Below are 25,184 nucleotides of genomic sequence, written 5' to 3'. Positions count from 1 at the left end.
ATTTTTCTATGAGGTTCTACCTCTTGTTAGTTTTTCTCCAAAATTTATATGGAAGAGGCATTCCATAGGAATTTCATAGGATTCAATCCTTTGATTCAAAGGGCTTTGCAAAAAAAATTCTAAAGGAATGAAATCTCTAAAATTCCTATGAATTTTCTTCGAATCGAAGGGGCCTTAGATGTTCAACTCCTTGGATTTTTCCTCCAAAACGAACGAGCAATTAAACTGTGACGATTGACCACGGGTATACAGTAATACAGAACAGAGAATGCCCTTCCACTGTTCCTTTTTGTAAAGCCAAAAAAAAAAAAAGAACAGGAGGCATGGTCGGCGCACACTTTCTTTCTCCAAGCAAGCCCTACCGGGACAACCCCGGCGCGTTTGGTTGGGTGACGGGTCCCTTTCCGGACGCTTTCAGCACCCATCCACAAAACCACATCACTCCGGACGGAATCGACGTGTGCATTTCGCCGGATTTTCGTCTCTCTCACTAACCCATCCATCGATGCCTACCATCCGCCTCCCAAAACGACACAGAGCAACATATATATTCCATCACGAGCTGCAAGCAAAGATCACTCACGGGACGCTAGCATCAATCAGTTTAACATTGATCGATAGATAAATCTAGATAATAATGAATAAAGTTTCGATGAAAATAATGGGTTGTTCATAGCAAAATCATTACAAGTTGTACAAATTGAGGGGGTCATAATTAAGTTTGAGGAGCTGAAGAGCAGGAATTATCCACTGAGACATTTCTATTGCATTCTCATGTCATACTTTCACTTGAAACATGAAATTGACAGGTGATTAACTTTAAACCTTGTGCTATGGACAATTAATTAATAAGGGTGATATCTATATGTATCTATCAGGAATTCACTTTCCTGCAGTTGAGCCTGACCTCGCCGCTTGACCCGGTCAACGGGGTGATGCTCCCGAGCTTGATCATGGAGGCGGCGAAGTCCGACGAGAAGGCGGCGGCGTTGGAGCTGTACAGCTGCACCACGGAGTCGACCGGCCCGTTGTTGAACAGCTCCTGGTCGGAGTGGAGTAGCCCGGCGCCGGCCACCAGGTTGCGGTAGTAGCCGTTGTCGAACTGGTCGGGGGTGAGGGAGTCCAGCGGCGAGAGCGCGCCGTCGCCGCCGGACGCCGGGCAGGACTGCCGCTGGTGCGACGCGAACGCCGGGCTCACGTTGGCGTCGCAGTAGACGCGCGTGCGGAAGCTGCCGCAGGTCGCGCGGCCGATGGTGTGCGCGCCGGAGAGCGCGGCGAGGTCCCGCGGGCTCAGGCCCTTGGCGGCGAAGGCGGCCACGAGCGCGGAGATGTCGGCCTCCGGGCCCGGGAGGTCGGTCGACACGGCGGCCCTGTTCGGCGCCAGCGCGTCGCGGCGGCCGAGCGGCACCGCCCAGCTCGGCCCGCCGAGCTGCATGTCATCAGCAAGTGCGGCACGCTCGCGTCATTTCGTCGAACACATTGAGTGTTTTGTGTGTCTGAAGAGAGACGGTGGCTAACCAGGTTGACGCTGTCGCGGGCGGCGATGGCGAGGATGTCGGCGCAGGAGACGGTGGCGGGGCAGGCGGCCTCGACCTGGGCCTTGATGGTGTCGAGGAGGCCGAAGACGGCGGGGGAGCCAACGGCGTTGGGGCCGACGCCCTTCTCGCCGGGCGCCGTGGGCGTGTCGTCGAGGAGCACCGACGCGTCGCAGCCCTGCAACCCAAGCAAAACCCACCAAAAAGAAAAACCTGAGCTTGAAGTCGCAGCAATGGCGGCCGATTCATATTACATCGTCAGCGCGACGGGTGATCGAGCGGTCGTGTCCATACGCCGACGAAGCAGTCGTGGTAGAAGAGGCGGAGCACGGCGGGGCCGGCGCTCGTGTCGTTCATGACGGCCTGCGACACCACCTGCCGCACCACGCCGTGCACGGTGGGGCAGCTCGCCGAGTAGTACCCCGGCGTGAGCTGCGCGCGCGCGTTCGCCGCCAGCAGCAGCAGCAGCACCGCCACCGCAGTCAAGAGCCGCCGCCTCGACCTCGCCGCCCCGGGGACGCCGACGCCGACGCCGACGGCCATGGCTGAACCGACGAAACTAGCCGGAAAAGCAAGCAGGAAGATGAGATAGGGCGTTGTACTGTGTCCAGTTGCTCGCTATGGCTAGTGCAGTAGTGGCCGTGCGCAAGGAAGGATGGAGGCAAGTGCGGCTGGAGACTCAAAAAGCCGGGTACTCCGGTTGCTCCCAAAGCCAAAATTTGATTGGTTTTTTGGCAAGATTCGATCTCCCTCTGTGTAATAATGTACTCTCTCTGTTAAAAAAAATCAATTCTTCGGTTTCTGTGTCTTAACGTTTGATCATTCGTCTTATTTGAAAAAATTTTAGAAAATTAGAAAAAAAATTAGTCATATGTAAGGTAATATTCATGATTTATCATTTAATAAAAACAAAAATATCAATCGCAAAATAATTTGAGTAAGACGAAGAATCAAAAATTATAGGTAAAAAGTAAAAAATTGGTTTATTTTAAGACGGAGCATGGCCTAAAGCACGCACACGCAGACGCAGGTTGCTGATTTATTTATTATTCAGTGAAATAATAACTATGCACACGAACTTTAAGCATCGAACCAAGCTGCGAAACAGTAGCACACACAGATACGTACAGTGACGAAGAAGAACTGTCGATCAATTCCGTGGGGCACCGGGCGGAGAGAACGGACGGGTCGGGTCCAGCGTCAGCGTCGTCCGCTACAATATGGCTGCCGCGGATGAACGAATCGGCCGGCGCTGGGTGCGGAGCGAGCGCGGCGCGCCCACCCGGTTGTTGGCGTGGTCCGTTGCGGTGAAGTGGGCAGCGGATCGCGCGAGGACGAGGCCTCGGCGCGCGTGCCCCGCCCGCGGTGGGGTTGTCAAGTGCGAGGTGGATACGCACGCGCCTCTGCCTCGCACGGCCTCGATCAGCGTCTTCTCCTCTTGCGGGAGCGGGAGGAAGAAAACTTTTCTCGTGTTTGGACGTCTACGTTTTTCTTCGGACCGTTAATCTGCTGCTATAATATATGTGTTAATTAATGTAGACACGTATATAAAACATATGTATTAATCGATTTAGATACGTAGAATATATAAGGTATTTTAAAAGGTTACTTATGATTATATTTATATATTTCTTAAAATTTATAATAGTTCATACTTAATTATTATTTAGCAATGAGATACCTAATGTGTAAGAGCATGTCCAGCTCTCATGCATCTCATACTCTATATATACTCTCTCTATTCTATAATATAAAACACAACTATCACTAACAAAAAAACAATAAATAGTAATAACTGACTATTTATTTAGATTATTTAGGTGCATGTACACATATATATAATGTGATTAGACATTTTGATGGTGAATAATTTAAAATAAATTAAATTTAGAGAAAAGATACATGCTAGTTAATACATGCTTTTATACACGTCTTATATTATGAGATAGAGAGAAAGAATGGTTGTCTTATATTATGGGATAGAGAGAGTACAACATAAAGAATAAATGATAAAAAAATATGCTACAACATTTTATCGAATGCATTCTTTATTTTTTAAAATCGTTCATATGGTGAGAGAGTTTGTATAGGGATATGACTATTAAAATTATATGCATAAAGAGTAATGCGTAGTTGATATATTAATTAAACATAGTTGATTGAGATATGGAATATGCAATACAGATGACATGTTGGAGTACACATAGATAGTGAGAAGAAGTCTTTTTAATAAAAAAACTAAATTTAATCAAGTGGTTAGGCTACTCGACTCACGCCTGCTCCTTTCACCGTGGCTTGAGCTTGGGCTCGGGCTTGGACCTTACGAAGGAGAAATCTTTGCTCGGCCTCATTGTATGGCCCATATACCGATCGCCATATACACCTCCCGTTTATAATTCAGCCCAGTGTCCAGACATAAATAACGTAGTACTAGTACACTACAGTGTTGAAGATTTTGGCACCGTTCGCAACTGACACACGATGGTAATTTTTTTCTCATTTTCCGTGCGCACGCTTTCTAAACTACTAAATAGTATATTTTTTGCAAAAATATTTTATATAAAAGTTGTTTAAAAAATCAGATTAACCTATTTTTCAAATTTACAAAAGCTAATACTCAATTAATCATGTGCTAATGTCTTTCTCCGTTTGACGTGATTGACTAAGCTGGGTTGCCTAGTCACTTTCGAAAGCGCCCTTTGATGGGCTGTTCAAAGATTAACGGGGTCCCCCCATTGACTCATTGAGTATACGCCCCAAGATGCTTATTACACAGAGTCTCCTCTTTTGGCTTATTTAAGGAATAGGTCAAACAGTATATTTACAAATAAAATTAATTTATAAATAAATTTTTATGTATATTTTTTAGCAATCGAAAAGTAAAAACTAAAAATAAACTATGACAAAAAAAACATAAATCAACTCCGTATTTAAAATTGAAGATTCGAATTTTGGTTCACAGGCATCAGCTTAAGCGAAAGATGAGTGTGATAATGTTTTGGAACCTAACAAATGGTGTCCTGGCTGAGAGAATCGTGGTCATTAAGCTTAGCTGTGTCAGCATCTCATTGGTTAGGTGCTTGTCTGTCGAGCTGTTTCATTATTTGCAGAGAAGTTTCTATTCTCTTCTGGTGCCAAAGTGCTTTGGGCAGACTGGCATATATATGCAGAGCTTTAGGCATTGTTCTTCCAGAGAGAGAGAGAGAGAGGGGCTGGCCATTTCCGGATGGATAATCGATCGTGTCGGCAGGGAGGCCCGGGATGTACGGCTGTAGTTGGGTTGGGGCATCGCCTGGATGTTTGTACGTCCAGGACGTGTCCGGACCCAACAGCCTGCGCTAGCTAGCCACTGTTGCCTTTCAGTTTGATCCTTTTTTTTTTTCTCTTTCAAGCGGTGGATCACTGGATCATGCGAAACTGCAAATATCGGTCCAAAACACGTGCATCCCCAGGCCGGCCGGTTGGACGCCACCCTTGTGTTTAATTCATGCCGTGCTAGGAGATGCATCTTTGAATCATCTGCTACGATACAAAGGGCTGGTGTATCCTACGAGACGTACACCAGGGTGTGTGCCCGTCCAGGACATATGTGACGACCTAAAACTAAATTTTGCTACATCATGTCTTGACTTCGCGAAATTAGCTCGAGAACATCGCAAAAATTAATTTTTGAAAAAGATATTGCCGAAAACAAGAAATTAGATATAGAACAACACCTTCCTTCTTCCTTTTTTAATGTATTCGCCAACGTGGATAGGGAAAAAGGAAAATTTTGATGTGAATGGAACAAAATGCCCGTGACTGATTTAATTGCCCCAACTCTCCTAACTAAACTGAGCAAGGGTAATTTCATCCATTCCCGTCAAAATTTTCCTTATCTCTCTCTACATTGGCAGGCGGTGTCTAACAATTAATTTCTAGCTTTTGGCAGTGTCTTCCCAAAACTTGACTTTTGCGGTGTCTCCTAACTAATTTCACAAAGTCACGATGTTATGTAGCAAAATTTTCCAAACTCTTATGTATGACGGGATAGTCCCTCATCACAGATAATTGGCCAATGATGACTATGAGTCATCTTTGATGGGTGAAGGCCTGTCAGAGAATGGGATATATAGTCCCTTACTGTAAAATATAATAATTTCTAAAACTTAAATTATGCATTACAATATACTCCCTCCATCCAAGTTTGATCGTCGTATTACGAAAAACTAGCTTTCCATAAAAGATGTCGCGTTTACAACGGACACCCGTTGTGCCTTGGGCCTGACACAGTCGCATGCAGTATTTACTCCGAAATTGAACAACACACTCTCCCTTTCGTATTGCAGGTCTGTATATTGGAATTTTATTGAACAACGACTTGTTTCTGCTATGCCGCAACAACACACTCTTCTCTATCCTCGCACGCACCAACTCACATGAAGCATTTGTACACCAATTCTTATGATTTCAATGATTATAATGATTGCATAGTCAATCATGTATTTGTATAAAGGGAATCTAATCAATTCAAATTTAAAAATTGATCGCTAAAGTTATTAAAAAGAAATTCTTTAACATCCTTAATACATGCTAAACACACTAAAAATGCTAATATTTGGAACGGGGTAGTACTATGGGAGTCTAAAAGTTTCAATGCGAATACCTCGCGAAAGTGTTGCAACCTGCTTGGGATCGATCGAGAAACCATGTCAGTAGAGCGAGTGCGCAAAAGAAGCAGTTCCGCGTCATATGTAAAAGTAAATTGTTAATTGGTTTCATAACCGTGTATGTTTTACATTCCAAGATAATTAGTACTCCAATATTATTGACCAATTTTCCTAGTTACAGTAACATATCTGTCGCATATATATGATCTATAAGCGCATGAATTATCATATCTGTACGGCTAGTCTGCATCCTCGGGAGGAAAACACACCACATGCATGCCATGAACTTATGTCTCCATTATTCATATCTCCCTTTCAAAAACAATCGGTCATCTTATCAATCATCATAGAGCTAGCAACGGTGTAGTACTAGTACAAAATTACAGCCTTAAATTATTACCAAATTTGCATCGATCACCAATTCACCACCAATATTATGATACAGTAAAAAAGAATGCAACAATTAACCACCCCCACCCCCCCCCCCCCCCCCAAAAAGAAAAAAACAACGCAAAACCCGGTGTGTCACTGAACCGTGGGCCCCACCATTTGACAGCGCCACTCCACCTAATTATTATTTCGCCCCACCTTGGATTCGCTGCTCGCTTCCTTCCCACGCAACGCTTTTGCAATCTCTCACTGCTCGCTGGGCCCACACCTCCTCGCTGGCACGTAGGCCACCTGGACCGTCCGATCTCCGCCGCACGAATCGCAAAGATCGCCGGACTTAGCGGCTACTAGTTGGGCTTCCGGCAGTTGGCGCGGATCTCGCCGTTGGATCCGGTGAGCGGGCTGAGGTTGCCCATCTTGACGACGGCGGTGACGAAGTCGCGGGAGAAGGCGGCGCCGTTGGCGGCGTACTGCTGCGCGATGGAGTCGACGGGCCCGCCGTTGAAGAGCTCCTGGTCGGAGTGGAGGAGACCGAAGCGGCCCATGAGGTTGCGGAAGTAGCCGTTGTCGAAGCGGACGGAGCTGAGGGCGTCGAGCGGCGCGAGGTTGCCGTCGCCGCCCTGCGCGGGGCACACCTGCCGCCGCCGGACGGCGAACCCGGAGCTGATGTTGGTGTCGTTGTAGACGCGGGACCGGAAGGTGGCGCACCGGGCGGCGCCGATGGTGTGCGCCCCCGACAGCGCCACCATGTCGCGGGAGTCCAGCCCCTTGGTCGCGAACGCCGATACCAGCGCCGCCGCGCTCGACGACGGCGACGGCAGGTTGCTGTTCGCCGCCGCCTGGCTCGCCGTCCTCGTGTCGCGCCGCCCCAGCGGCACCGCCCACGTCGGCCCGCCCAGCTGCACCAAATCAATTTTTAATTCACTTTCTCGGGTCAGTTAATTATAATTACCACCTCTGTAAATTTAATCAGTTACCGTTTTACATTTACTACATGGTAATTAACAATTGGCGCTCATGCATGCAACACGACAAGATTGACAGGCTAATCATTTTCATGGTGTATATATAGTCGCTGCAAGTAAAATCAACTGTAGGTTGATGCATGCATGCCGGGTGTGTGGGCCCACGTGGCAGAGGGACAGATGGGGTGCGTGCATGCGTGCTCATTAAAATGTGGGTGACTTTTTGACACTGGCATGCATGAGGCATACAGCATATTGCAGATTTGCGGGACGTGGGTGATAATTAGTTGGCTTTTGTAAATAAAAAGCAATTTATAAATAAACTTATATATAGATATGTTATAAGTCTAGAAAATAAACTTATTTAAAAAAATTTAATTAAATTTTAATTTAAAATTAAAAATTTTAAATATGTCGTATAAACATATGCGAAAGTAGTAAGACGAGTTGTCGAGTTGGCTGTACGGCTGTCGGCGAGTATACGGTAAAATTTTTTTTTACGGATCGGATGAATGGGTAAAAGTAAATTGGGAGGGTTAAATAGTTTAGTTTATATTACCAGGTTGACGCCGTCGCGGGCGGCGACGGCGAGGATGTCGGCGCAGGAGACGGTGCCGGGGCAGGCGGCCTCGACCTGCGACTTGATGGAGTCGATGACCTCGAAGCCGCGGAGCGAGTTGGCGTTCGGCCCGGCGTTCTTCTCCCCGGTGATCGTCGACGAGTCGTCGAGCAGCACCGACGCGTCGCACCCCTGCGCGCAACAAAGCAGCCATGAACGCCGGCGACCATCAGCTCCTCCTCCGTGCTTTCTCTCTCATACCAGCCGCCATGGCCGGCGGCCGGTTTGTGCGCGCAGGAGCAGCAATCTATGACGCGAGAAGAGAGGAGAGAGCATCCGCTTACATTGACGAAGCAGTCGTGGAAGAAGAGGCGGAGGATGGAGGCGCCCATCCGCGGCTCGCTCTGGACGGCGGCGGCCATCCCCGACCGCACGATGGACTGCAGGCTCGGGCAGCTGCTGTCGTAGTACGTCGCGGACAGCTGCGCCACCACCGCGCCGGGCGCCACCGCCACGGCAACCACCACCACCACCACCACCATCGCCACCCCCACCCGCCTCACCAACTCGACTGCCGCCATTGCTGGTGCGACCCGAGAGCTTAGCTGAGCTGTACTAGCTAGATAGCCACTCGCTGGCCCTGAATTCCTTTTGACCCTGGGACTACTTTTTGAGTGGCTGCTTTGCTAAGCTCCTCCTCCTCCACTAAGCTATATAATGCCATGCATGCCACACTTAAGCTAGCTAGGTTGTTGCTGCATGCATGAATAACTAATTAATTAATTAATTAACAACTCAGCTAATTGTTGTGATCAATTTGGTAATTTGCATTTGACACATGGGCTGATCTGATGAGTTGTTTGGATCCAATAATACTCACTAGTACTATTGTAACACCCCCAGGTATTGGATTAACTACTACTGAATTAATCTACTGTCTCATGTATAGCTTGTGTCTTTATCTTTGGATGCACTCTTTCTCATGCTGATTAGTAGTGGTAATTAAGTATGATGAGATGAGATGCTGCCATGCATGCAATGCATCAGTGCAACAGTGCAACGTGCTGGGCAGTGTTTGTTACGGCAAATACGGGGTGGTTTGGTAGATTAGATTAGATTGGTTGGTGATTGAGATGATCGCTAGCTAGCTAGCTTGGGGGACCCAGACAAACACATGCAATGCATTGGCACACAGGATTATTATTATTTCTTAATTGTTATTAATTAGCAGAGATGAATTAAGCAGCTGATCGTGTGTTTGTACGCGACTCATGTCGTCTACTGCTACTTGTGTTTGGACCGGCATAGCATGGGCATGGCCAACAAAAAGAGCCAAATCTCATACTTGTGTGTATGTTTGTATGTAGTACTATATGAATTAATACTAGCTAGCTAGTTGCTAATAACATACATACGCATCACGTACGTATGTACGTACTTGCAGACAAAATGGTAGAGCAGCATCATGCAGATGAACACGCATGCACCTAACTCACTGTGTGTAAACCTTGTGATCAATCAGTCGTTCATGCAGTGCAGCATATACATTATTGCCGGACGAGTTGCACTGTTTTACAAAAGGAATTGGTATGATTAAGCAAGCCGGCAGGCACTTTGGATTTATTCCAAATAATATGTTCTTAATTAGTACAACCTCCGTTCTAATATATAAATATTTAAGTATTATTTAGCATGAACTAAAGAGACATTTAAAAGAATCTCTTTAGTCACTTTAGTGGTTATTATTTATATTTTGAATTAATTATATTTCTTTTCTAAACATCTGATTTGTTCTGCGGTCATTGAAATAATTGAAATCATAATAATCAGTGCAGTGATACCTATTTATATTATAGTATAAATTTGAAATCCTAAAAATACTTATATTACGTGAGAGAGCGGCTGTCATCGATCTGCTATATGTGTATGCAGTATGGATTGTGATCGAAGGGGACATCATGTCTAGCGTATTAAGTGTGATGGTGTGTTCACGTGATTACGTGAAGCCTCGCCCATGTTCTCTTAGGGCATACACAATGCAAGTCTCCCTACTGAGTGGTTCTACAGAAAAAGAAAATGCCACATAGGATAAAGCCACACACTCTATAGTGCAAACTATTTATTATCACAAAGTTTTTTAAGTTTTTTTCCTCCTTTCCACCGCCAGTGCATCCTCCCTCTCCCCTCTCTTTCTCACCGGGCAGTGGAGCAGTCGGGCGGGGGGCGGCGGTGCGGCGGAGCTCGCCGGCGCTTCGGGGCGCGGCAGCGCAGCAACTCGCTCGGGCGGTCGGGGGCGGACGGCGGTGTATCTGCATCGGGCGGGCGGCGGTGTCGTCGGGGACGCTGGATCCGAGCGACGGCGGCGGCGTGGTCGGGGACTCCGGATGCGGGCGGCGGCGACTGGATCCGAGCAGCGCCGTCGTCGCGGACGCCAGATCTGTGCAGCGGCTCATCAGGGATGCCGGAGCTCGCCCGCGGCGCGTCGCGGATCCGGGCGGAGCTCTCAGGCGGCGTGTCGCAGAAGGTGGCGGGGCGAGCTCGTTGGAGGGTGCGTCGGCTGTGGCGGCGGCGGAGCGAGCCCAGCGTTGGCGGGGCAAGCTCGGCGGAGCTAAGGTCCGCGCAGGCCGCGGCGAGGCCAGCTCGGCGTCGGCGGGGAGAGCTCGGCGGAGGGCGGCGCCGGCCGCGTCGGCGCGAGCTCGGCGGCGGTGGGGCGAGCTTGGTGGAGGGCAGTGGCGGCAGCATCGACACGAGCTCGGCCACGGTGGAGCGAGGCCTGACCGACGTTCTCTCTCCTCTCTCCTTCTTTTTGTCGTTCTTCTGACAAGGGCACGCGTTCTTCTACAGGGTACGGGTAGCCTTGCTGGAGCACGGTGCAGTCCTATTTGGCAGACTAGCTCCGACGTGGCGGGCTAGAGCCACACGCCACGTCGGAGCATAGTGCATGCTCTTAGCAATTTCGATAGTGTCCTGTAGCTCTGCTGATGAGTTAAAGAGGGAAAGATGACTTAGCTGGAGTGTTTACAAAAAACCAGAGCCTTCCATTCCAATTTGACGATATTCCCAGGGAACTCAAGAACTAATTAAACAAATGTCACAGCACTAGTGTGCTAGAAAATATAGAAATGAACAGGTTTAACCTATCTATCTGGATTTTAAGTCCAGGACTGTCATCGGTACTCTTATTTATATCTAATGGTTTTTAGTGGTATATGAAGTGTGCAAGTTGTAGTGATTTCGTCAATCTCAAGATACGTCGGAATAAGAATTAGATGTACTTATATAGATAAGGTGTGTGTTTGTGTAGGATATATGACTTTACGCAAGTTATGGGCACATATGTTTGCACTATACTTCTCTTAAAAAACAATTGTATCTCTCACAAAAAAAAAACGTATATAGTCATGTAATTAGTTCCCGTATATATGCATGTAATTAGATCCTTTTTAGGGCTTGACACAGTGAATCATCTTGATTTCGTCCTCGATCGTTCTCTAACAATTAATTAATATAGGCATAGATACGGACATGACTTAAATTAGCGGGTTGTAAATCAGCATTGTGATTCGCGGAATCGATTCCGATCCCAACAAGAAGTCAAGAACTGACAGACGATTTTGTTTTTCTTTGCCTAATCCTTTCTCCAAAACATGTAGGCTTCCCCTTCTACAAATGGACAAACTTCACGTGTGGTGATCAGTAAAGAAACACACAACAATATATTCCCGACCGACAACTGCCGGGAGATAATTCAGAAAGGTGGTTAATAATTAATTCCACAACAATAATTCATATATATTTAGGGGATTATTGGTGTTTTTAGAAAAAAAATCAAACGGTATAATTACAAATAAAAAATAAATTATATATATTTATATATGTGTGTTCTTAGATCTAAAAGCCATGTTGAAAAATAAACTACAATTGAAAAAACCAAGAGTGGAGTTAGGATTTAACGGCATTGGTGTCATCTCTATCATATCATTGGATTATTTCACAAATATATATTACAAAACATCAATTTGTAATGGAGATTACAAGAGATCATTGGTTCATCTGACACCACAAAATGACTCTGGCTCTGTCCCTGAAAAAAAAACCTAAGATCAACTCTAAATTTAAGATTGAAAATTAAATTTTTTTTATAAGTATAAGTGGGAGGAAAAGAATGAGGGGTGACATATCCTTGAAGATACATATCTGATATTGTCTGACAGAAAAAGGAGAAACATATAAAGGGCGAAATGCAATTTTATAATTAAACTAACTAACCTGAAAGAAAAAGGAGATGGGATGGGATGGAATAACTTTAATCATTCCAATCGGGGAAAAGCTGGGGCATCGACCGATCGATCGAGTTGGCTATTGGTAGCTTGCGCAAAAAAATATCACAATCATTCAGAAAATTAATCATTGCAAGATGCGCAGGACGATGGAGCTGATCGATCGATGTCTGCAGCTCTGCTTTGCTTAACTGGATCAGATCGATTGATTGATGCTCTGAATCAAGCTATGGTTGAGACAGAGAGAAAGAAAGAAAACTAGTGCTATAATCACAAGGTTCTGGAACAGCAACAGTTTGATAGTACGTACACTGCTAATCTTGGGCCCTCGTAAGTTGTCGCTGCTCCTCTCCCTTGCTGGAAAGATGCGATTCCTCTCTGAGAAGAGAGAGTGGGTGAAACATGTAAATCTGTCTCGAAATGTAGGTATTTTTAAATTTTTTTAGTAGTAATTAAGTTTAAGAATAAAAAAGTATAATGTCCCTCTTGGTAAATAAGGAATGAGTGGGAGTGGAAGAGGAGGCGAGAATAAAATGTTTTTTTAATGTGAAGTAATTGATGTGATAAATATTATTTTACCTATTTGGCAGGACAAATATTATTGTGAGCAGTGTTGAAAATGTTTATATTTTAATATAAGATTTAAACAATTGATTATATTTGGAAAGGGAAGATTGTTTCATATCCATCCAAAATAAAGCATCAGATGGAGTTAAAAAAAAGGTGAAGCATCTATCAGCCGCCGTACAGATTCGCCCTTTAACTAACTTAGTTCGTTGAGAATAATTGTTATCAAATTATATGGTTATCCTCATGAAAACTTTGCGATGATCTATAAGGAATTGTAGTAGAAACTATCTGAGCTGCTATATTTATATGTTTGCGAGGGTTTTATCTTATTGGACGAATTATATCGCATGAATTCTACAACAACAGAAGTTGAGTTAGTAGCAAAAACATATTTGGTCACCCGAACGAAAATAAATGGAATTTTCTATCATTTCTGATACATTCCTTAATTTTAATAAATTCGATCTTTGACTATACCCACTCTATCTAATATGTAATTTAAATCGTGCCTAGCTTATAATATGATGAGGATTAATTCTATCACTATTTACATTTAAATAGCACTATTTTGTAGGCTAATCAGTTCATGTTCAAGTGTTCAACCCTCCTCCTTTCGCTTATGCTTCTGCTCATAAACCAAAATTTAAATTTTCAACTTTAAATTTAGATTTGATTTAGGGTTTTTTTCATCATAGTTAATTTTCTAGTCTTGGTTTAAGAACATGTATATAAGAGTTTTATTCACATATTATTTTTTATTTGCAGATATATATCGATTCGCTTATTTGTAGATTAAGCAAAAAGATGGTCTCCCAAATATCTTAGCATCAAATAGGGATCGCATGTAGTTTGACTAGGGACTACTAAGTTTAGCGGTCTCAAGTCTTCGGATCAAAGATTTGAACGATCAAGATTTACTTGAAAATACTGTTCAGCAGGATATGCTACAGTAAACAGTACGGTGCTCCCACTGCTGCAGTAATTCCTTGGCAGTGTTTAGTTTTATCGGAACCGCTGCTATTTGATCCAACCCTAGGTAGTATGACTGCTAAAGTTGCAGTCATACTCCTACTGCAGGTGATCTCAATTCCTTAGTATCGGTTACCCTCTCACATCTGTCAATTTCTCACTTATTGCATGACAACAAAAGTTTTTCTCCTAATTGTTACTTTTGTACTAAACAATGTATAGATACTTACATTTTTTATAGATCAAGTATATGTTTAACCTAAAGTAAAAAACCAAACTCTGATAATAGTTGTTATATCCCAAAAAGAGAGATGACTCGTGTCCACATCGGCAAATGATTTGGCATTGGAGTCCTAGAGAAGGAAACGGGAAGACTATTTTTCTTTAAAATTTCTCCTGCATCAGCATCATGGAGCTAGTCACGGGTTTCTATAATTAGCCCACAACATGTTTTTGTTTTATTTGGCCTTGATTAACTCCATTCGCTATCAATCCATTCGACAAAGCTCCAACTAAGTCAAGTCACAGGCTATCACAGAACATGGGGTTTGTAGGATAAAACAAATTAAGTATTTATTTAGTTTAATTCTCCATCTATAATCCAAAATGTGGACAAAGTTAGCTCTAACTCACCCTCAAACACCCCAAATCTATGCACAGCTAGCTCTACCTTAGCTGTATTCGTAGAAGCTGAAGCTCTGCGAAACATGGCCACATGTCACCTTCTATTAGCTGGAATACAGAGGTTTGTCTTCCACATACACACGGTGACGGATCTAGAATTCTAAGGAGAGGGCTAGTTAGCCCTTTTCTCCCTCCCTCCCTTCTTTCCTCTCCTCTCATCCCTATTTTTCATGGGGATCCAGCGTATACGGGGCTAGATTCCTCGTAGCCTCACGCTGGATTTATCCCATACCGTTAAATTTTTCTTGTGGTGGACACGACCATTTTAAATTCAGTGCATCCGTCCCGTACCGTTAAATTTTCCCTGTGGTGGACATAGCCATTTTAAATTCAGCCCAGTCATAACTAAAGCCTCCTTTTAAACAGACGAGTTTACTGGGAATTTCGAACAAAATGAATTGTTTCATGTTTGTGAAAATTCGCTGTGTTCTAAACAAGCCATAATCTTTCCTCCAATCACTCTTTTTTTTTTCTTTTTGCGTCAACCATGGTACATGGAATACGCGTTTCTTTCAAAAAAAAGGACGTGGAGCACACACCTGGATGTATGTCAGCGGTATATACGTTTAAAATGATATTGGTTATTCTAGCTTTGCATCAAAAGAAGATACAACCAATTATTACATAGCCTCTTCATTAAAAAACGGATAATGATGTAATAAAAAAATCAATTTTACTCCTTCGAACTATTTCATTAGAGCATTGAGCCCCTAAGCTATTTTTTGGCTCATTTTACATCCTAAACTAATAAAAATGGTTCACTTTACTCCCTACCACTACTTCTTTATTTTTGTTTATCTCTATATTGGTAATAATTTGCAATGGAATTTTGTTAGGATGATCGCAATACAACTTACATCTCCCCAATATTTTAGAATTTTTAAAATTGTTTACCTAGGTTGGAAGCACCTTAGATTGATTTAAACATCGTTATTTTTAAACTTTGATAATGGTATCATCTATGGTTCTAAAAACATTTAGCTTAAAATACAACTTGTATTAATAATAGCAGCAAAGAGAAATGTTATGAATCAGTGAAGTGAATTATTTCAATAGCTTAGGAGGTAAAATGAGCTAAAAATAGTTTAAGATATTAAGTGATCCAATTAATTAGTTTGAGGAGTAAAATGGACTTTTTCCTAGCAGATAACCAGTAACATTCAACTTATAGAAAGACATGGTAAATTCGAAAGCAAATTATATCGTTAAATCTCCATCCATGATTGACATATATCTTCATAACCATTGTCTCCAAACTTTGAATGCATTTTCCATAGTAACCTTGTCTTTCTTAAACCCTTGCAATAGGTTCCAACGCCCAAGCAAGTACGTTTCCTTCTAGAGGACCTGCATATTAGATTTAAATTAGAGCCTTATCAAAAACAACATCATTTTTTACTAAGCCGTAGAGCCCAACATAATACATATGCTTCTACTAGTATTTGTGTTTGATCTGAAAATCTACTCGCATAAACCAATCCCCAAACATGTGATGGTCAGTTTGACACTGTCAAGTGGATAAGCCAAAACACAACCACTCTCCTAATAAACTTAGCAAAGTGATATTCAAAAATCAAATGATGCATAGTTTCATTGTACATACATATAAACTACATCGTGTACTGTCAGTTTAATTTCACCTTACTAAATTATCCTTAGAAGTATATGCATTCTCAAAGATGATAGGATGACCTTTTTCTCAGCTATCAACATAAGTATGGTTCATTAGGCTATGACTCATATCGTCACCGACACGACATGGGCTGACCCGCGTGGCACCATGGTGAGCACCGAGTAAAGAGAAGGGGCGACATCACCCATTGGTGCTAGGATTGGAGCTTGATTCCAATGCGGAGGTCACACATAATCATCGAACTTATAGCCAAACGGCGCCAAAGTGCAGTGTGATGAGCTTGGCGACCAACGGGAAGGTCACACCTGGTCATCAACTAGACAACTAGTAAGAAGAGGTAGCAACCAAGCGGAGCTCGTGGTGACGTAGGCTCGCAAGTGGCGACGATGAATACAAGACGCAACACGATCTCGTAGACAGCAATGGAACACATATGTAAACATTGGTGAGGAATATAGGAGAGAACGACACAACTCACTCTAGAAAAACCATAACCCTAGTTCAACTCCTTCCGAGCTATACACGAGACCGACTAGCCTTCCTACCCCACGTGTCCAAAACCAACCCAGGCCAACATGGCCCGCTCCTAGCTCTTCACTCGACCCATGCCTAGGCTCCAACCTCACACCACGACCCGTTACATCGCCCACACCCATCACAAGCCGATCCCGGGCCAGACCGGGCCGGGCCACCTGTTTGGCCAACTATAGCTACAGTGACCAAGTAGGTAGGTACCACCTCTATAGGTAGGTAGGTGGGTGTTTTCATCCATACCTGCCCTGTGGCGTACCTCCAAATGTTTACTTTTGGATGCTGCCTGATCATGATCATGCTGAGTAAATTGGTTGACTAGGTACTCTCGCAGGGGACCGTATGCATGCGGTCTCCCGCATCCAACGGCGCATGATTGATTGGCCGATCGAGAATGGACGATTCGCCGGCCGGCCGGCCGGCTGGACGGACGGACGACGGCGGCCCGGCAAGTTGAGCTGGCGCCATCATCCTCCCCATCCCATGTGAGCTGTTGTTATGACGAGCAAGACTGTCTAGAGCTAGCTTAATGCATGTGCTAATCATCGTCATCATCAGCCGCATCTCCCGCTTTAGCTAAGGGTGCTTTGCTTGCTCTTTGCTATCTTTACGCCCCCGTACTTTTGTTTCTGTTTGGGTTGTAAGCCCCAGAATTTAAATTGTTAATTTTAAATTTAGTTTTGATTTTGGAGTTTGTTTATCGTAGTTTATTTTTTTAAGCCTTAACTTATAGATTGCTAATACTATGCATATAAAATTATTTGAGAAAATTAAACGATCATCCCCATTAATTTCTGGTGATTGGCAGAGCTCGATCTAGTTCCCTTTGCATTTCGCTTTTCCTTTTCCTTTTCCCGGCCATGTATATCTATCCGTTTGAGCATAATGTTTGTTTTGATTGCTAACTTTTTCTATTTATGATGACAATGACGATGTTGGCCTCTACTGGATATATATACGCATGGTTATTAATTAATGAGTACGCTTAATATGAGGTATTGAGGTTGGCTCTACCAAATATGATATAGATACACGGGCAACCGGCACATGCATATGGATGGACGCGGTCCTCTGACTTAGGTCAGAGGAACGTGTGTGGCTGACATATGGGTCCCACAGACCATGAGCCCATATGGCAGCCACTCTGACTTAAGTCAGATGATCTCCCGCATGCATAGATACCTGTGTGGCGTACGTACGTTAGGTCGCTGAGAACTCTCTTTTATATATGTTGGGTTCGATTGGGGTTGGTTCTAGCAAATTATACTAGAGATTATAAACAAACTAGATAAATCTTCAGCCTAATTTCTGGTATATTTAATTAGTATAGAATTTTAGGATTTAGTACCGAGGGCTCACGTGATTTCTAATGGGATAGTGAGGACTCATGTCGTTCGCTGACATGTCCGTCAGCTTAATTTAATTAGGGCTTCTTCAATTCGAAGCGGAGGAAATTCTAATGGATTATGGATGAGAGATTACGTTGATATTATGCAAAAAAAAAAAGTTGTGTTGCAAAGGAACCATTAGAATGGCTGCGCTGCCTGCCATCCTGCTATGCCATTCCATGTATCCTGCTTCTGCCGATCGAACGGTTCGTGTTTTACTACTAGCACTCGAGGTTCTAAACTGATAAATCTACGATGGGATTCTATACAATCGAAAAGCACTTGCCTAATAAATTTCTCTAACTTCACCCACAAAATTGAAAAGAAAAAGAAAAAGGAAAAGGAGAGATGAATCTCTTGGTGAACTAGTTTCCTACCTAGGGGGTAAATTTTTGAAATTTTGAACTATGAAATATTTGAACGTAATTTGTGGCTGCAATGTATGTATGCGCAGAGTCCGACATACGGGCAGATGGGTCCAGTCCTCTGTATGATTGGAAATGGTCACTGTTCATGTAAAAAACAATGAATAAACAATATGAATAGTATCAAGATAATGTAACTACAACACTTGTAAAACACTGTTTCTTACCGTAGTAATTACTGTGGCGATGGATCTTGACCTTCCGTTTTATTCCAACGGTAACGGGATATCTCAAATATACAGTACTGTATTTTTATCAACTGTTTTAGCTATACATGTTGCTGCAGACGATCATATTCTTAAACAGAATTGTGAATGGGGACACAGCCAGGCCGATCGATGTGGACATCAGCTAGCTAGCTCGTGCCCGCTTGGAACCTAGCTAGCTACGAGCTACCTTACCTGTTGCATTGGCCCATGGGTTGGAAGAAGATATTGGAGTAGAACCTCATGGAGCAGATCGTGCAAAATATCCGGATTCTTTATAGTTGAAAGATTAAGATTTTTTTTATTTCTGTTATAGCTATTTAATAGTAGAAATGTTGGAATTAACTAATAGAAAGTTAAAAAAAATCTGATTTATAAAAGTGAGATGACGAACTTTCATACAGTGGAACGTTAGAATTAACTAATAGAAAGTTAAAAAAAAAAAATCTGATTTATAAAAGTGAGATGACGGACTTTCATACAGTGGAACGTTGGAATTAACTAATAGAAAGTTAAAAAAATCTGATTTATAAAAGTGAGATGACGGACTTTCATATAGAAATTTTTCGTAAAAAATATATTGTTTTGTAATTCAGGAAAAAGTAGTGCTTGACATAAAGTGTGGGGGAGGCCACTACCAACAAATTATACTCAGTTAGGTTATTAGTATTTGGAGAAATTTTACATCCCCAAGAAAAAACTTAGAAATATTAAAATTTATACTAAATAAAAAATATCTTTATATACTTCGGTTGTGTTCTTTTGGTGTTCAACGGTGTAGATTTTTTTTCTCGTTTTTGCACGCATATTTTCTAAGCTGGTAGACAGTATAGTTTTATCAAAAAAATTATAAATAGAAGTTCATTATCTCATTTTTAACCTTGTAGTAGTTAATTTTATTATTGATATCATTAAATAGCTATAAAAACAACATAACCTTTCATGTTTTATCATCAAAAGAACACAACCTTAGCAACTAAATGTATCAAGTGTTGCACTAGAAAATATGATAACTTATGATACTTGTGAAGAATGGTAAAATTACACTAATATTTGACAAGGTGTGCAACACTAACACTAGATGAGTGAACTTTAAACATAGATAGTGTGTTAGAGATCACAAATTTATAGCAATTCTGTATTTCTAGTGGAACCTTGGAGCGTTACGACAAAGTGTAAGAAAAAACAGAGGGAGTGGAGCTACATTGGATGCATTTTGAAGTAGTAATCAGGTACAAAACACAAAAGTTAGCAAGTTACTCCTCAAGCAGCATTTCATTCCGACCGGAGGGGGTGGGTGATGATGTTGGGGCATTTAACTTTTTACCACTTTTAGAAATGATACATAACATATTTATCACTCGCTGTCTATGACACGTGGGCCCTCATGTGTCTATGACATGTGGGCCCAGTGGCAAATATGTTACTGTCATTTTTAAGAGTGACAAAAAGTTAATTATTCCGATGATGTTATCATTTGTTCATTCTCTCAAAATAATTGAAGGCTAACTATTAGAATAAGAAGGATCATTTAAGATTGTATAAAAAAATTAAGTAGTTCAATACATTTGCACCGATAATTTTTAGTTGTGAAAGTCTAATGTGTCATGTGTGTTTGTGGGGTCTATGAGCCCAAGGGAGCGTTGCAATATGGAATATGCTGAATGGATGATGAACGGCTAAAAGACACTGCTGCTGCTGCTAATAATAATAATAATAATAATAATAATAATAATAATAATAATAATAATAATAATAATAATAATTTGCTTCAGTCCAACAAAAAATATATCGAGGTACTGGTACCTTGTGATACCAAATCATTTCTAATCATTAGATCTAACCGTACACATCCTACTCAGGTAGATCCAATGATAGAAAACAATGTGATACCTCGAGATATTTGTACATCGAGATACATTTTGTTGGACCAAAATAAATCTCTAATAATAATAATAATACGAAACATGAAAGATCGTTAGATAATTGGATAGTTTTCGAGGTGAGCGACTCTTTACGATCCTATAGCCTCTGACTGTATTGTAACTTGTACGGTCTTAAAAGAAGTTACGTTCGAAATTACCATTTCTAATTAATTAGAAAAATGGGAGAGGATCTGCTAATAAAAAAGACGCCCTCTGCTCTGCATGGTCCTTCTGAAGACTTTCCATTAAGCCGGTACAAAGCAAACCATCGGCACATGCAACGTTTGGGAGCTTGTGCAGGTACTATGCAGACGACGACATCAGTAGAAAGTATCAGGTTATGCATGTGGGCATAGATCGTCTTTCTTTTCGTTATAAAAGACAAAAGATTATTTAACCTTTTTTGTTATTTTATATTATAAATGATAAAAATAACTATTATAAAATTAAAAATATACTCAACAGATGTAAGATGATGAACTTTTATATAAAACTTTTGGTAAAAAAAATACATGATTTGTAGTTCGACTGTTCGAGAAAAGGGCGTGCATAAAAATCGAGAAATGACCTGTAAAATGAGGGTCCGTTTAGTTCTCAAAATTTTTAGAAGAGATGTCATATCGACGCGTATGGTCATTCATTTGAAGTATTAAACGTAGTCTAATTATAAAACAAATTTTAGATTCCTAGAAACCGCGAGACGAATATTTTGAGTCTAATTAATCCGCCATTAGCACATATGGTTACTGTACTACTTATGGCTAATCATGTACTAATTAGGCTCAAAAGATTCGTCTCATGATTTCCTCCATAACTATGTAATTAGTTTTAGTGTCGATGTGTATGTAATGTTTTATTTAGATGCCCAAAGATTCGATGTGATGTTTTTAAAAAAAGTTCGTGAGAACTAAACCATGCCTCGAAATACGCAGCCTTGTCTACTAGCTTTATATCTGTAGGATTTGCTTGCTGCTATATCCATCACGCACGCAGCTTATGGTTTCTTCAGATCACAGAAATTTCAGAGAAAACAGTTCAATTTCTCTATTTTTTCTCTAAAAACCCTTCGAACCAAAGAGACCTGTATGGTGAGATTGGTGGGATTATAACTGATAAATAATAGTAATAAACGATTGAACTGCTGTGAGACCGAAGCTATTAGGTTCGGTAGTTGGGTGGGGAAGGAGGGAAGGAGCTAAGCTAAAAGCTGGGCTGTGGTACGACGGCAGATCTGGGCCGATCTTCGCCGTGTATTTTTGTAAAGGGCTTCTTTGTCGCGTTGGTCCCCTACTCTCCTCGAGTCGGGTACAATATTCGTGTCACCATTAAGCGCTTTTATCACCAGTTGCATTGCTCCATTTGGCATTTCACTTTTAAATATACTATGAGTTCACTAACAATCGTGAAAAAACTCTAAAATCAACTCTAAATTTAAAATTTAAATTTTGGCTTATAAGCATAAGCAAAAAGATGAGGGTGTTAGTCACCGCTCACCCGCCTATACATTGTGTGAGCTATTATTTTTCAAATATATGTAAATAGTGAAATCGTGGGACTAAATTTCACAAAATTACAGATAATTTGATCAAATTATCAAAAAAAAACATATTTACAAGAACTATAGATTTAGCATCAAATTTATCATAAAATTTCATATTTAATGGCTCATATCACAAAACTATGAATTAATTGATGAATTTATTAAAGAACTATGTATTCTAGAGCTTGGTTCCGTAGCCGTATTGATTTTTAAGTTACAAAAGGTGTATTTTGTGATAAAATTATTATTAAATCTGTATTGTGTATCACTACGTCTTAAATCTATAGTTTCAGTACAAGTTTGTGATAAATTTGTCATTTTATGATACATGTTCTTAACTTATAGTTTTGTGATAGTTTGATCAAATTATCTTTTAGTTTTGTGAAATTCACTCAAATCTTAATCATATAATATACTCCCTCCATTTCACAATATAAGATTTTTTTAGATTTACATATATTTATATGTATGCTAATACATTTAAACATATACAAACCATTGATCGATGGATGTATCTATGCACAATTAAAATGTCTTATAATATAAAACGGTGAGAGTATATATGTATGAGAAGAAATGTTGGCAAATAATTTGGATGCAAATTAATTTGTACTCGCTTAGGTATGTCTAGTTATATTTTTTTTGATGTTTAGGATGTGATTTGGTTCAAATTTTTCAAGCTATGACATCAATTTATCTCGACCGGTTAGTTTTCTGTTAGTGGAAATTATCCAACATGGTTAAAATCCTAAAGTTGACAAGCGTGCTGATATTTACAACTAATTATTCTTTTAGTAATAGCCGGTGTACACAGCAACAACGAAGCTTCCATAGTAACTTTATCAATTCCATTGCATGGTTATAATTGCTCATAGCTAGTTATAGGTGGTGACTTTATTAATCTCATGATATATGTTGACTTCTTATAAGTGGTGATTTCATCAATCTCATAATATGGCTAGCATAGTTTGTATAGGTGCTTATAAGAGCAAGTTTATCCTCAACTACTAAATCCAATTCATCTATAATCAATCTAATAGTCAATTCATACAATAGTTACCTACAAAACATTAGTACATGGTCCCACATGTCATACACACACTCTATCTTGGAGCTCGTGTACAGCTAGCTACAAATTAGTAGCACATATTTCTTCTCTCTCCCTTCTTATCTCTTTAAAATATGCTTATAGCTGGCTTATAGTCTGCTATTGTACCTGCTCTAAAGGTGGGGGTGTGTACATGTTTGTAGGGGCGAGAGTCGGTCATACAAATAGGGTGTGTATGCGCATGTAGGTGTGGATGTGTGCTCTTTCTGCTCGCGTGTTTTGGCAAAAAAAAAAAGATTATAATAATTTTACAAATCCCAAAAAAATTCTAACAAGTTTACGAAATTATCGTAGATTTTCCAAGCAACTCTACACATCAAATACTTAGCAAACGGAGGAGTACTAGTATTCTTAAACTCGTGTTTAACACCGTCGAAGCGAAATCCAGAGCCTATTTTGACATCATCAGTACGTACGTAGGTAGGGCTACCTATTTTGACGGGCTGGCTTATATTTGTCGAGAGATTTGGGCCTTATCGAGGACCCTGTTTCTGTGGGCCGTACCAGCTGGGCCTTCAGTTTCACTTCACCTCCTCTTTCTCTTTGCTGCTCTTCCTCTTCCTCCACCGATCGCTCGCCGCAGCCTCCTTCTCCGGCGATCGCTTGATAGGTCAAGCATTGCACTTTGATCTGCCGGCACCACCGCGGCGCCGCGTCGCTCTCTCACGCCTTGGTGGCTGCCGCGACGGCCCATGGCCATCACATATGGCCATCACATATGACGCTGTTGACTTATGATTCTGACCGTTTATTTTATTCAAAATTTTAATCCAAATATGCAAAATTATAAGTTATGTTTAAAGTTCTTACAATCGTAAATCATATTATAATAAAACAAGTAATAATTATATATTTTTTTAAACAACACGAATGATGAAACATGATCTAAAAGTTATCGCCGTTATATAAAAAAGTGCCGGGAGTAGTTTCTTCAGCTAGGAGTGTTGCGAGTATAGCTGTGCCTTTTGTGTTTGTCTTAAAAAATGGCTCTGGCTTTTGAATACGCATGCATGTTTCAACTTTTTGTTGCAAGCAAGTTAACGCATAAATCATTTGAATAATTGAAATATTATATGAACTTCAGACAATCTGTGTAAGATGTACGTACAGCAATAGAATTGCTGTGCCATGTTGAGGCTAAATTTTTTTTAGGTTAGCGTGTATCAAATTTCATCTATCATGAAATTCAAACCACTGTGTTTTACGATATAAGACTTTCTTAAATTCATATTAATGCTAATAAATCAAAAAAACATACATATATATAATATTTACATCTATTAATAAATGGATTCAAACATAGGCAAAAAAAATACATCTTACCGTACGAAATGGAGAAATGGAGAGAGTAATTTGTTTTCTCTGGATAAGCTATTAATCATTCCATAAATTCCTCATCACGTAGACGAAAGGCATTGATAAGAAATACGGAGTAGTTAATTACCATTTCTGGTTAGTTATCATGCAAGGATGTTAGCACTAAGCACGGGTTACCGTGCATCCACGCTAGCATTACCTCTTACCAAAGCTTTTCATTTCTAAAAATATGATATTGTTGTAATATTCCAACAAAATATGGCATGGATAACATCACTTCCATGAGAAACTTAGTAAGTTTAAAATGGTCATATATTTCTAAGTCATGAATTAATTGGTTCTACCTGAAAAATACTGAAAACAAGCTAGTGGAATACACGACTTTGTAATACTTCGAATCTTCCCTTGCAAACTGAAAGTAAAACCAAAATGAAACTATTTCCACTCCGGATATACATCGCCACTTGTATTCAAAATATTTAGTTATACTGAATGATTTTTTACAGTACA

At 41.2% G+C, this 25,184-nt stretch overlaps 1 protein-coding gene across 1 annotated transcript; it reads right to left on the bottom strand.

Annotated features, from left to right (window-relative positions):
• Positions 1-179: 179 nt before the first annotated feature.
• Positions 180-8,788, bottom strand: LOC102716574. Its single transcript, XM_040520550.1, has 6 exons — positions 8,443-8,788; positions 8,099-8,290; positions 6,957-7,473; positions 1,830-2,080; positions 1,519-1,713; positions 180-1,429 (listed from the first exon to the last, which is right to left on the bottom strand). The coding sequence occupies exons 1-6, from the start codon at positions 8,677-8,679 to the stop codon at positions 875-877; spliced, it is 1,947 nt and encodes a 648-aa protein (XP_040376484.1). The 5' UTR covers positions 8,680-8,788; the 3' UTR covers positions 180-874.
• Between the last annotated feature and the right edge of the window lie 16,396 nt (positions 8,789-25,184).

This window comes from Oryza brachyantha, chromosome 2, assembly GCF_000231095.2.
Source record: "Oryza brachyantha chromosome 2, ObraRS2, whole genome shotgun sequence".
Lineage (NCBI taxonomy): Eukaryota > Viridiplantae > Streptophyta > Magnoliopsida > Poales > Poaceae > Oryza > Oryza brachyantha.
Note: the sequence above shows the minus strand (reverse complement) of the source record. Positions and strands in the feature narration are given on the sequence as shown.

Bases quoted from the DNA above. Each gene is read 5' to 3' on its own strand.
- LOC102716574 (XM_040520550.1), bottom strand. From the start codon at position 8,679: ATGGCGGCAGTCGAGTTGGTGAGGCGGGTGGGGGTGGCGATGGTGGTG. The intron at 8,291-8,442 runs GTAAGCGGATGC...TGTTGCGCGCAG, and splicing joins TCCACGACTGCTTCGTCAAT to GGGTGCGACGCGTCGGTGCT. The intron at 1,430-1,518 runs GTTAGCCACCGT...GATGACATGCAG, and splicing joins CCCGCGACAGCGTCAACCTG to CTCGGCGGGCCGAGCTGGGC.